The 13,235-nt window shown below is 39.0% G+C and overlaps 1 protein-coding gene across 3 annotated transcripts in view; it reads right to left on the bottom strand.

Annotated features, from left to right (window-relative positions):
* Positions 1-13,235, bottom strand: part of CUL5 (cullin 5) — a 117,166-nt gene that overhangs the window by 88,926 nt on the left and 15,005 nt on the right. For all 3 annotated transcript variants that reach the window (XM_082476867.1, XM_082476865.1, XM_082476866.1), the window contains one exon: positions 7-116. In XM_082476867.1, the coding sequence (XP_082332993.1) occupies positions 7-116 (110 nt within the window). The remainder of the gene's footprint in view (positions 1-6; positions 117-13,235) is intronic.

Raw genomic sequence — 13,235 nt, 5'->3', positions numbered from 1 at the left:
ACTTACGAAAACAGATCAAACCACTGCTGTTTTGTAACAGATTCCTGGCGTAAAAGCTTCAAAACAATTGGACGCATGAAGTCCCATTTGTCTTCAAACTGAAGAGAACCTTTATTCTTAAAAAAAAAAAAAAAAAAAAGTAATTTAAGTGCAGTTAAATCAGAAGTGTCTGTTATTTTTATCTCCTAAGAGACAACTAAAGAAATTTAAAAGAACCAATTTTCCATAATGGAATCCCTATAACTTAATCTGGTATCAAAGAATCACAGGAAGACAACCATAAAAGAAAAAAAACAGTTACGTGAAAGTGTGTAGCAGAGAATTTGGCCTTGTCCAAAGAGCCGGTCTGGCCTTTGCCCTTGGCTTCCAGTAGGTAATATCCTTGGGCCCTGAGAATGTTGTATCTGATAAGAGAGTCTGTTAGCCTGAGGCCTTGGGTCATACTGGATAACCTAACAATGTGATTCAGGGAGGGGACTGGCAAACCCATATAGTCCTAGGGAGCAGGCCAATCCAGAAATACCAACAGTATGACTCAGGGTAGGGGGTTTGGGTCAACCAACCTGGAGATTGAGATTATCCACATGAGCAACGCCTACATGATGAAGCCTTAATAAAACTTCTGGACACCAAAGGTTGTGTGAGCTTCCCTGACTGGCAGTACTTATATGCTCTGTCATTTAATGAGGGAAGGAGAGAAATGTGACCTGACAACCAGAGAGGACATGGGAAGCTCTGTGTTTGACCCTCCTGGACACTGTTTCTTCCTTTAGCTGATCTTAATCTGTATCCTTTCCCTTAATAAACCATAACCATGAGCAAAGCAGTTTTCAGTAAGACCTATGAATATTTCTAACAAATTATTGAACCTCAGGGTTTTGGGAACCTCCCAAATTTGCAGCTGATGTCAGAAGTGAGTGTGGTCTTGTGTGTAGAGACTGTGCCCTAAACTCCTCACAGAAAGTATATCGAAAATCCATATAAACTCTGAAAGTTGAGGAAGAAAAAAAACCAGAAAGATACTCACCTCATTTTATAATGCTAACAAAACCCTGATACCAAACTGGTGAGGGGAGAACAAGAAATGGTAACTGTAGACCAATCTAATTAGAACATATAGATGCAAGTCTTAAAAAATATTAGTAAATTAAACATTTAAATAATACCTCATAATCATGCATGTTTATTCCAGTGATGTGAAAGTGGTTCGTTATTAAGGGGAAAAAAATCAATTCATTACTAAAAAGAGAGAGAAGAGAGGGTGTAGGGGGCACCCCACATGTGTTACTCATCAGTATTGTTCCTTTTCAAGTTAGGTATGGCCATGTGACTTGCTTTGATCAATAAATTTCAAAAAAAAATCATTAATTTTCTAATACAGCAGCACCAAACACCCCTATGAATCTGATTGTTTTCACCATACAATTGTTGAGAATGTTGTTCACTTGTATGAGATAAGATCCATGTATTGAATGTAATCTTTGAACTCCCTGAAATTATATTCCAGAAGCAGTTTCTAAACATATGGTCTAACAAGAACCTACGTCAGGATCACCTAGGATGGTGCTTACACACACATTTATAAAACCTACCACAGACCGGCTGGATCAGAATTTCTTGAGATGAGTTCAGAATTTACATGTTTAGCAAATTCACAGTAAAACTACATAAAAATGTTATAGGGTCTATGACCCCAAGAAAGTTAAGAACCACTGACTAACATTAAACTCTTGTGAAAGCAAATGATACTTCTTACATCTACAAACACAGCTGATCCTAAAAGTTACTGTACTTTCTTGCCCCAGGTACCTACTTTTATCACAAAGTATTCTTATTATAGGGACCCCTGGGAGATACTCAAAATTTAGTACTGGGATTAACTGTGCTTCTCCCCTGAACAACTAGTTTGTTTTTACCTTATGAACCTAAGTGAATCATGTAGGTAACTTTGCTTTCCTTAGTGTTGGCTAATGAGAAATTCAGTCAGATTTGAGATCCTATAGTATATACTTCGTGTACTAATCTTATGGCTGGCTACACTTTTTCTGTTAATATCTTCCTATAACCATCATTTCTTCATTTACTCTTACCTCTAAGAAAAGAGTGTGCAAATAAACAAATATGGAAGAACCACAGAAAGGACATGCAAATCTTTTCTTGACTATGACATGGAGAAACATAACACCCTCTTAATAAGAGAATATTTTATGTCAACTAGGTCTACTTCCATACGCGATTCTGGCAACTTACAAAATTAAACCTAGTGTAAATCCTGCAATTAAAAATCAAAAAGGGGGCTTCCCTGGTGGCACAGTGGTTAAGAATCCGCCTGCCAATGCAAGGGACACGGGTTCGAGCCCTGGTCTGGGAAGATCTCACATGCTGCGGAGCAACTAAGCCCGTGCGCCACAACTACTGAGCCTGCGCTCTACAGCCTGTGAGCCACAACTACTGCAGCAAGCCTGCGCGCCTAGACCCCGTCCTCCGCAGCGAGAGGTCACCACAATGAGAAGCCCGCATGCCACAACAAAGAGTAGCCCCCACTCGCTGCAACTAGAGAAAGCCCTCGCACAGCAATGAAGACCCAACACAGCCAAAAATAAATAAATAAATTTATTATTTTTTAAATAAATAAAAAATCAAAATCAAAAAGGAACAGTAGACTAAACAGGTATCAGATAAATACTGGTTAGGCTCTGAAATCTATCAGCTATGGTAAAATGACAGGAAACACTGTCTCTTATTTGATGAAACATACAAGATTAACTACAGAAACATTTTCCTCTAATACTCAGTTAAAGGAGAAATTAAATAACTGAATTTTCCTATTAAGCTTTTATAATAGATTCCAAAAACGATGTTCAAGCAGTTCTTTGACCTATTCTCTGTTAAACTGAAAAGCACATAATTAAATCAAAACTAAGCAGCAGGACACCAAACCTACTATCTACAAAAGATATTAATAAGCGAAGACACCTTCAAATTACGAACCCTGATTTATGAATTTTTCCAATGGCGAACTAAAGGCTGCCTCATCTTTATTGATGTGCTACAAGTCTCTTCTGCTTAAGTCTTTCATTACCACTCAGAATAGCTAATAAGTCTAGGATTATCTCACCCACTGGCTCTCTTTCACCAATAGGATTTCAATATTTGCCATATCCTTGTCCCTCTATCCTTCACTTTTTACAGCACAACTAATTCCCTCAGAGGCACTCTTCTTCTCAAACACACAGATGGACCATGGGGAAGCTGATGGGAGATTGACCATGGGGGATAACTGGGAGAAGAATATTCCAGGCAGAGGAAGCAGCCATTGCAAAGACCCTACGGTAGAAGCATGCCTGATGTATTCAAGGTAGAGCAAAATAAGGACAGAGGAGAGAGTGGATGAGGTCAGGGAAGCAACATAGGACTGGACCTTGTAGGGCCTTGAAGGCCATTGTAAAAAGTTTGGTTTCTATTATAAGAGAGATGAGGGAACCATTAAAAGATTCTGAGCAAGAAATGACACGATCTGACTTATATTTTTAAAAAATCTTCCTGATTGCTATGCTGAGAATACATTAAAGGGGCAAGTGTTAAACCTGAGTGTAAGAGGCAAGGTTAGAAATAATAGTGACATGGACCAGGGTGTTAGCAGTGCAGGTAGTAAGTAGTAATTAGATTTTATATGTTTTAAAGGTAATGCTAACAAGATTTCCTGACAGCAGGCATCTGGGATGAGAGAAAGGAATAAAGCCTGACTCTAAGGTTTTTGTCTGGTAAAGTTAATTTGTATATTGGAACAGCAAAACGGAGGCCACCCCATTGGCCCAGCCCACGTCAAAAATCTAAACTTAAATCAGCCTGCACAGATGGGAAACACCTCACTGTCAAGGAAACATAACACCAATCACAATCCTCTAACTCAGTTTTAGCTAGCTAACCTTACCTAAAAAAATAGGACCTGCTTACCTTATAAGGAAATCCCTGACCTCCTAGCCAATCATGCCTTATTTCTGTATTGCCTCTTCTAACATTCTATAAAATTCGCTCTTCCCCAAAATCCTTCAGGAAGAGTGCTCCACTGCTAGTTAGGCATTGTACTATTCCAATCCATGGATTATTTTCCCTTGAATAAAGGGAAACTCGTTACTAAATTGTTTTAGTTTTGTGATTTGACATGTCCAAGAAGTATGGCATTGCCATCAACTGAAATGGAAAAGACTGTAGATGTAACAGATGTAGATGTAACTGTAGATGTAATGTAAAAGACTGTAGATGTAAAGACTGTAGATGTAGACTGTAGATGTACTGTAGATGTAACAGGTTTAAGAAGGAAAGCTCAGGAGTACAGTTGCAGAGATGTTACATTTGACACATCTATCAAACAGCCATTTGAAGACGTTGAACAGGCAGTTCAATAAGCAAATCTAGAATGTAAAAGAAAGGTCTGACCAGGAAATAAAAATTTGGAAGTCATCAGAGTACAGATGGGTTTTAAAACTTGTTATCGAATGTGATCAATAAGGGAGTAAATATAAATAGAGAAGAGCCAGGCCGGAGTCCTTAGGTATCTAACATTAAGAGTAGGGGGAAAAAAAAAAAAAAAAAAGAGTAGGGGAGAATAGTAAGAACTAGGAAAGGAAAGAGAAAGCAACCAAAGAGGTGGCAAGAAAACCAAGAGTGTGGTATTCTGGAAACCAACTAAACAAAGCTGATCAGGAAAGGAGGAGTAATCAACTTTAGCAAATATTACTGATAGATCATGTAAGACAGTGGTCCCCAAACTTTTTGGCACGAGGGACAGGTTTCGTGGAAGACAATTTATCCACGGGGGGAGGGGGGCTGGTTCAGGCAGTAATGCGAGCGATGGGAAGCGATGCGGAGCAGCAGATGAAGCTTCGCTCGCTCACCCGCCCACCACTCACCTCCTGCTATGCAGCCCGGTTCCTAACAGGCCAAGGTCCGCTAACAGTCTGCAGCCAGGGGGTTGGGGACCCCTGATGTGAGACAACCACTGAAATAGCAATATGAGGGTCACTGAGATTTTGTCAATGGCAGGTTTTGTAGGGTGTAAGGACAAAAGCCAGACTGGAGTAGAATTAAGTGGGGCGGGGGGGGAGTGGGGACTGGAAAAGGTATGCACAACTCTTGACAGTTTTTGCTATAAAAGGGAACACAGAAACAGCATGATAACTGATAGGGTGAGAGGGAATCAAAAAAAATTTTTTTTTATTGGAGTATAATTCCTTTACAATGTTGTGTTATTTTCTGCTGTACAGTGAAGTGAATCAGCTATATGTATACATATATCCCCTCCCTCTTGGACCTCCCTCGCCCCCATCCCACCCATCTAGATGGAATACAGTATGTTTGTATACTGATCAGTATGTTCCAAGATATAATACTGATGATGTAGGAGAAAAGAAGGAAACTGTTGGAGAATTTTAAATGCCCTGGACAGGCAAAAGGGAATGGAATCTAATGCACAGATGGAGGAACTGACTATATGCTAAGAGGAGAAGGCAAAGTACGTGCAAAGTATGGTATGTGCAGATGTGGGTAGGAGGGTAGATGTAGAACCACTGTGAGAAGTTCCTTTTTGATTGCTTCAGCTTCTCACTGATATGGAAATAAGGAAAATGCCGTGGAAGATGGGGGAGGAGGTGTCAAAATTTTGAGAGAAAAGATGTGAAACAGACATCTAGGAAAGTGGGAGAATAAATGACTACGGAAGTACAGTGTGACTGGGCTCAATTACAGTTTGTGGTCATGAATTTAAAGTGAAAATAGCATGTGTGTATCTTTTTCTCCTGCAACATTCAACTGCGTAGATGGCACTAAAAGGTGAAGAGGTGGATCCAGGGTTGTGGTTTTCCCCAGTGAAACAAGAGAGGAGCAAAGGAGTCCAAAGTGTATTCCAGGGAGAGACTATAATGATTGAACAGAGAATTTATGCTGGGTAAGGGGAAGAGAAAGGACAACAGGATGATGAAAGACAGAGACCTCTGCTTCCAACCAGGATAGAATAACAGGTGCCAGATTTCTCCTCCTGCTTGAACAACTGGAAAACCAAAGGGGAGTACAGGACAGTGTTTCCTGAGACAAGATAAACAAATGAGGTGAGCCCTACAAATGCCCAAGCACACTGCCTAGAGTTTCCAGGACTGAGCATAAGCAGAGGGACCCCAAACAGCCTGGTGGTTTCACTAAGTTTAGGAGACAAGAGTTCAGAGTTTGGGGAGGCCAAGGTGATGAAAATGCATGGCACAGAGTATCAGAAAAATGGGAACTGCACACACAGGGCGCTCTGGAGGTATGTAGAGGACTCCCCTCAAGCCTCTGACTACTACATACTGACCTGTACAAGGGCGTGAGAAAACTATCAGAGACTGGGGAACTAACCATTTGAAAGGAGCAGACAAAACAATCACCAGAGTCCACACAGGGCTAGTAATAGTTCACGTTCTGCCAGCCAGAGTGGAAACACTCCTTAATATGCTAGGCATCTGGCAGACTTCAGAAAGGTATTGCAGCTATAATGACAACAAAGTAGCCGTACCTTCGGTGTTGTATGGACCCACTCTAACTTTAAAAGCAAGCTTCAGAAGGATCAAACTGATTCCAAGTAACTTAACTGTGTCACAGCCAAAATATTTAAATATTTAAAGGAAATTTTAAAAATCCAGCCCCTAAAACATAAAACACACGTCTGGCATCCAATCAAAAATTGTCAAGCAGGCAAAGAAACGGAAAATATAAACTCACCATCAAGAGAAAAACCAAACAATGGAAACTGACCCAGAAATGACGTAGATGATAGTTTTAGTAGACAATGATGTTAAACTAGCTATTATGAATACACTCCACACATTTAAGAAAATAGCAGAAAGCATGAACATCATAGAAACAAAAGTTGTTTAAAAACAAGTATCAGGGAGGGATAAATTAGGAGTTCGGGATTAACACATACACATTACTATAAATAAAATAGATAACCAACAAGGACCTACTTTATAGTACAGGGAACTATACTCAATATTTTGTAATAACCTATAAGGGAAAAGAATCTGGAAAAGAATATATATATATATGTAAGTATAACTGAATCACTGTGCTGTACACCTGAAACTAAAGCAACACTGCAAATCAACTATATGTCAATAAATAAATAAATAAAATTAAAAATAAGAAGAATATCAGTGAGCTGTAAGACAACATCAAATGATCTCATCTACATATAACCGGAATCTTGGGATTCAGAGAATATTTGAAGAAATAAAGGCTAAAATGTTTCCTGATTTGGTGAAAACTATAAACCCACAGATTTAAGACATTAAACAATGAGGCAGAATCAATGAGTTGGAGACCATAGTGGAGCTGGATGATCAGAATGAGAGCACTAGAATGAGTTAGAAAAACAGGAGAGGGTAATCAGAGTAGGATGCTTGAAATTGCAATGATAAAAAATTTCTGATTATATTGTTGCTTAATCATTCCACTGCAAGACTTTCTACTATTTCTTTCATTACAAATATACGGCATTTGGCTAATTCGGGGTTATAGAAACCAATAAATTTTGTACATGTGATAAATGTGGTACAAAGAGCATTTCCTTTTATCTTCAAATAGTTTCCTTTACATTTCCAAGGGTAGTTCAAACATTTGAGATCTGTGAAAAAATATGAGTTCAGCTATTTATACCCTCTATTATTTAACTTCAGTATAGATCACTCCATCACTTTGATCATTTTACCTTATAACATCTGATTGCCAATTATGTGTCATGTTCTATTCTAAATATATACCTACAAATATTAACTTATTTAATCTTTACAATTACCCTATGTGTTAGGTGACATTATTATCATTTTAGAGGTGAAAAAACTGTACACTGTAATTAGGTTAGGTTACTTCCCTAAGGTTACAAGCAGTAAGTGGCAGAGCAAGGGGTCAAATCCAAGCAGTTTAGTTCTGTTAGAGCCACATTCTTAAATACTCCCTGGACCTTTCCTGGAAGAGGAATGGTAGGACTTCTAACCTATGGGCCAGATCCAGCCCTTGGCTTCACCTCATCAGGCTTATAAACTGAAGGGAAAAAAAAATCTATGATTATAAAAATTTAGTGGCAATTATCTAGAAGCCATAAGGTGGAAGCATCACTACATAAAAGACGTATTTCTCTTTAAACATAGTGGGGGAGTGGGAGGACACATTTTTCCACTGAAATGAAAAATTTCACATTCCACTTCCCTTTAAAACTTTTAGTTTCTTTTGACCCATAAATGGGGAGTCAAAAAAAAAAAGCTTTTAGGTTTCTTTTATAGAGGTACAAAAATTTTTTTTAACAAATTCTGACAATGCTTGTACTTTTAAAAACCCAAACAACTAATTTTAAGGAGAAAAAAATAACTACTAATGAAAGAGTTTTAACTTATTTTGGGGGGGGGATTCTTAATCATTCATTACTACACTTATTCATTCAACAAACATCTGACTACCTGCCGTACATGAAGAATTATGCTAGTCATTGGGACACATAAATGAAAGGTCCTCAAGTAATTCACTTTCCAGTATAGTATTTCTTAAATTGTGGATAATGGACATGTGCTTGTTCTGCCTGTTGGATAATACAACACGGCTCTCAGATTTCTTTTTTTTTTTTTTTTTTTTAATTTTTGGTTGTGTTGGGTCTTCGTTTTTCTGTGCAAGGGCTTTCTCCAGCTGTGGCAAGCGGGGGCCACTCTTCATCACGGTGCGCGGGCTTCCCACTATCACGGCCTCTCTTGTTGCGGAGCACAGGTTCCAGACGCACAGGCTCAGTAACTGTGGCTCACGGGTCTAGTTGCTCCGCGGCATGTGGGATCTTCCCTAAACCAGGGCTCGAACCCGTGTCCCCTGCATTGGCAGGCAGACTCTCAACCACTGCGCCACCAGGGAAGCCCGGCTCTCAGATTTCTGACTTGAATGAATGGCTGGTGGAATCACTGACCACAGAAATAAATGCCAGGGGAATAATGCATTTGAGTTGGATGGTTTATAAGAGGTGATGCATTTTGGATGTATTGTCCAATAAAAGCAAATGTTCAAGTTATAACTCTTGGGGTTCATTTCTTTTTCCCTGCGTTCTCCCTTCTTCTTTATTTTAAATAAGATAAAAGCTTATCTACTAATGAATTGTTTTTTTACTTAACGTAAAACCCCGAGGGCTGAGAGGAAAAAAAAAAATCAGTGTAGAAACTTCCCTGGTGGTCCCCAGTGGTTAAGACTCTAAGCTCCCCATGCAGGGGGCCTGGGCTCGATCCCTGGTCAGGGAACTAGATCCCACATGCATGCTGCAACTAAGAGTCCGCATGCCACAACTAAAAAGATCCCGCATGCCACAACGAAGATCCCACGAGACGCAACTAAGACCCAGCACAGCCAAAATAAATATTAAAAAAAAAAAAAAAAATCAGTGTAAAGTTTCTCACAAACAATTAGGAGAGGATAAAAACAGTAAAGAAAAATGAAAAGAAAAACAGGGGAACAAAGGTTCAGCTCCCTTTCCCTGCTCTAATCAGTACAAATAAATCAGAATCTCTTAATGTAACATGTTGGTTGCCCGGACCCAAATAAAATACATTCAGCTTTACCTGAAAAATATTCCCTAGTAGAAAAATCAGTTCTAAAACAGTTTTGACAGTAAAGTCCCACAATCTCTTATTTATAGCCCTAGTGGCTGTTTCAAAGAAAAACAAATGTGCTCTAGGAAGAAGGTAAATTACAGAAAAAAATTAATTTTTTGTAATATATTAGAGTGGAGGGAGGTGTTATAGGCCAGTAATGAAAGATGCTATATAGGGCTTCCCTGGTGGCGCAGTGGTTGAGAATCTGCCTGCTAATACAGGGGACACGGGTTCGAGCCCTGGTCTGGGAAGATCCCACATGCCGCGGAGCAACTAGGCCCGTGAGCCACAACTACTGAGCCTGCGTGTCTGGAACCTGTGCTCCGCAACAAGAAAGGCCACGATAGTGAGAGGCCTGCGCACCGCGATGAAGAGTGGCCCCCGCTTGCCGCAACTAGAGAAAGCCCTCGCACAGAAACGAAGACCCAACACAGCCAAAAATAAATTAATCAATTAATTTTAAAAAAAAGATGCTATATAGATCCTTCTAGAATATATCATTGCTTTAAAAATCTGCACACCTCCCACTGAAATTCAAAAGTGCTTTTTCAAGCAATGAATTCATCTACAACAATTCCATGTTACTTGATCCCAAGAAAGAGTAGATGTATAATTGCTTATGTGTAAATATAAAATTTGGTACTATGTTAAAAAATAGGAGTGCTTAAATAAACACATGAGAAACAGAAAACCCTACTGGCTTGCAAAATGTTTTAAAAGTAATAGAGTCATTTTTAAATTACTCACTTACTTTGCAACAATATAATACAAATATTGACATATTAGTTTGCCCTGAAAATGTCCAGAAATCCCTATACTACAGGACAAAACACACCCCATCAAACTGTGGGAACAATATTACTACAATATTTTATAATGATGTCAAATGTTGCATATTTAAAAGGAAACAAAGAATGTAGTTATTACTGCTGTAGGTCTTCTTGCTACATCTTCTTCATGATGACAAAAGTACAAAAAAGTTAAAGGACAAGTTGTAAGCAAGACAAGAAATAATAATACTCACAATTGATAGCAATTATTTTTTGTCACCTGTATTCTTTCATGCCCATAATATTTTACCACGACACAAGGAGTTTAGTTGTTTAAGATTTGTATTTGTTCCTTCTTTGAAGTTCCCAGTCAGGAATTCCCTGGCGGTCCAGTGGTTAGGACTCCGAGCTTCCACTGCAAGGGGCACAGGTTCAATCCCTGGTCGGGGAACTAAGATCCCGCATATCGCTGCACAGTTCCTAGTCTATTGATTATGGATTATATCCAATGATGGCATTCTAATAACTTTCAAAGGGAAACCAATTTGTATATTTTAGGTCTTTGGTGTAAATTATGACGTTGGCTCTTTGAATGTGTGGGTTCCCATAATCTCTACGAGCCACTAGTGCTCCAAGTTATGTGATTTAAAACCACATTTGCAATCCCCATTAACGAAAAGAACCACAAAACTACAGTATGTATTTGAATACTGGCAATTCTCAATATGTTCCAGCCACACCACCCTTTTAAAGGTGTTACTCAAATATGCCAAGCTCACCACTGCACCTCAGACCTTTGCCTAGAAAGCAGATCATTTGGGTCTCACTGTCACTGTCACTTCAGAGAGGCCTTCCCAAGCCAACCTAAGAAGAATGTCAATCCCTTTTCCTTTCTGCAGATCCAGAGCCAAGGTCTTGAGCAGGTAGGACAGTTACTTTGATTGCCTATGAGAATGAAATGTTAATTCAGACTAAACAGTAATTTTTTTTATTTTTGGCTGCACCGCTCGGCTTGCAGGATCTTAGTTCCCCAGCCAGGAATCGAACCCGAGCCCCCCGCAGTGGAAGCATGGAGTCCTAACCACTGGACCTCCAGGGAATTCCCTAAACAGTACTTTAAAAAAAAAAAAACAGAAAGCTATGGGATCTGGCTGAAATGTCATCAAATAGCAGGGAAGGAAAATTCAACAGAACATAATTGAAAGCCGTATTTAGGGGAAAAAATTATTTTCTGCTGTAAATAAGTAAGTAAAATAGTGGCACCATCTTCTGAGCACTCTTGATTATACTGTTTTCATCACAGACCTCATTACTATAAAAACTTCCCAATGTGTTAACTTATTTCTTTGGTGTTAGTATTTATGCATTAGAATATAAGCTCCAAACACTAGGGACCTTGTCTGTCTTATTCACGGCTGTATCACTGACACTTAGAATAGGATTCAGCAGAGTGGATACTAATGTATCTGTGGAATGAACAAGCCCAGTTATACAGATCAAATATCCTTGATGTTACTTACCTCTATGTACTCCATGCATAATGACCAACGATTTAACCTGAGCTGTAACTTGTTTACTTGTTTACAGAGCCTATCAGCCACCAATTTACTCTATTACTATACCAAGGCAAGAGCCATGACTTTCTGTGATACAACTTAGGTTCACTAGGACCCTAACAAAATACCTAATAAGAAACACCTGTCTGTCTCTCTTTTCCACTCTCCTTCTCTGTCCACCAGATGGATGCCTAGTGTCCTCTTGAAACCCTACTGCAGTCTGAAATTCCTCTCTTCTAATCCATTGATAAATGACTGATCTCTAAAGTGTATCTTAAACTGCCACTTCCTGTTAGTAGCTTTAATTAACATATATCACCTCCAGATTATGGTAACTGCTCACTCATTTATATTTTCACAGAACATGAAAGATTTTCACATTTATATTTATCACAGTTTTATAGTAAGTGATGATTTAGTCCTCTATTCCCACTCCCACCTCTAGTGATGGCCAATACACACACCCTTGAATTGGTTTTCTCCCTCGGCTGTGACTGTCAAATGTAACCAGGTCTCTAGGACAGGCCAGTGGAGTGAAGGAAGGTGGCCTTAAGGATCACATTCCTCTTAGATGTCCATTCAAAAGGGCAATTTCCATCAACCCAATGAAAAGTTAGGTTCTAAATAAGGCTCTCATTTATGTTTAAATAGACATTAAAAAGAATTATCCAGTTGTGTATCTTAACCACATTCACTGACACTATTCAAATCTTGGTATCACATCCATATTCTTTGCCAAGCATGTTCTACCAAATTTTCCCCTAATCATCACCTACAAAAAGTCTACCCATTCTTCAAAATCCAGCTCCAATGCTCTCTCCATAAAACTTTCCTTGATCATCCCACCAGAAGTGATCTCCTATGTCGATGAGGGACCAATACAACACATGGTAGCACTCTTAAAATTCTTGCCTTAAAACAAATCATTAGTACTTTTTTATCTCCTTTAGTATCTGGTTAATTTCCAAAGAGCATGGACATTGTTCTGCATTATCTTTGCATCCCAGTGCCTTGCACATGTGTCTATAAAATTATTTAAATAAAAAATAAATTCTACACACACTTTGAACCACTCCTTTGTATTTCCATTTTCTTTCCTCTCAAAGGGTAAAAAAGTTTCCACTGAAAAAAGTAGTGTTCTTCACATTTCAGTTTTAAGTTTGGATTGCCTTGTGGGTTGTATACCTCTACTCCCCTCTCTCTCCCCCTCTCTAGATCTACTTAGAAGGGAACAAAGGCAGAAAATTCCTCCCTTT

This window comes from Balaenoptera physalus, assembly GCF_965194825.1.
Source record: "Balaenoptera physalus genome assembly, chromosome: 10".
NCBI classification, from domain to species: domain Eukaryota; kingdom Metazoa; phylum Chordata; class Mammalia; order Artiodactyla; family Balaenopteridae; genus Balaenoptera; species Balaenoptera physalus.
The sequence above is the reverse complement of the archived record's forward strand: the minus strand, read 5'-3'. Positions and strand labels throughout refer to the sequence as shown.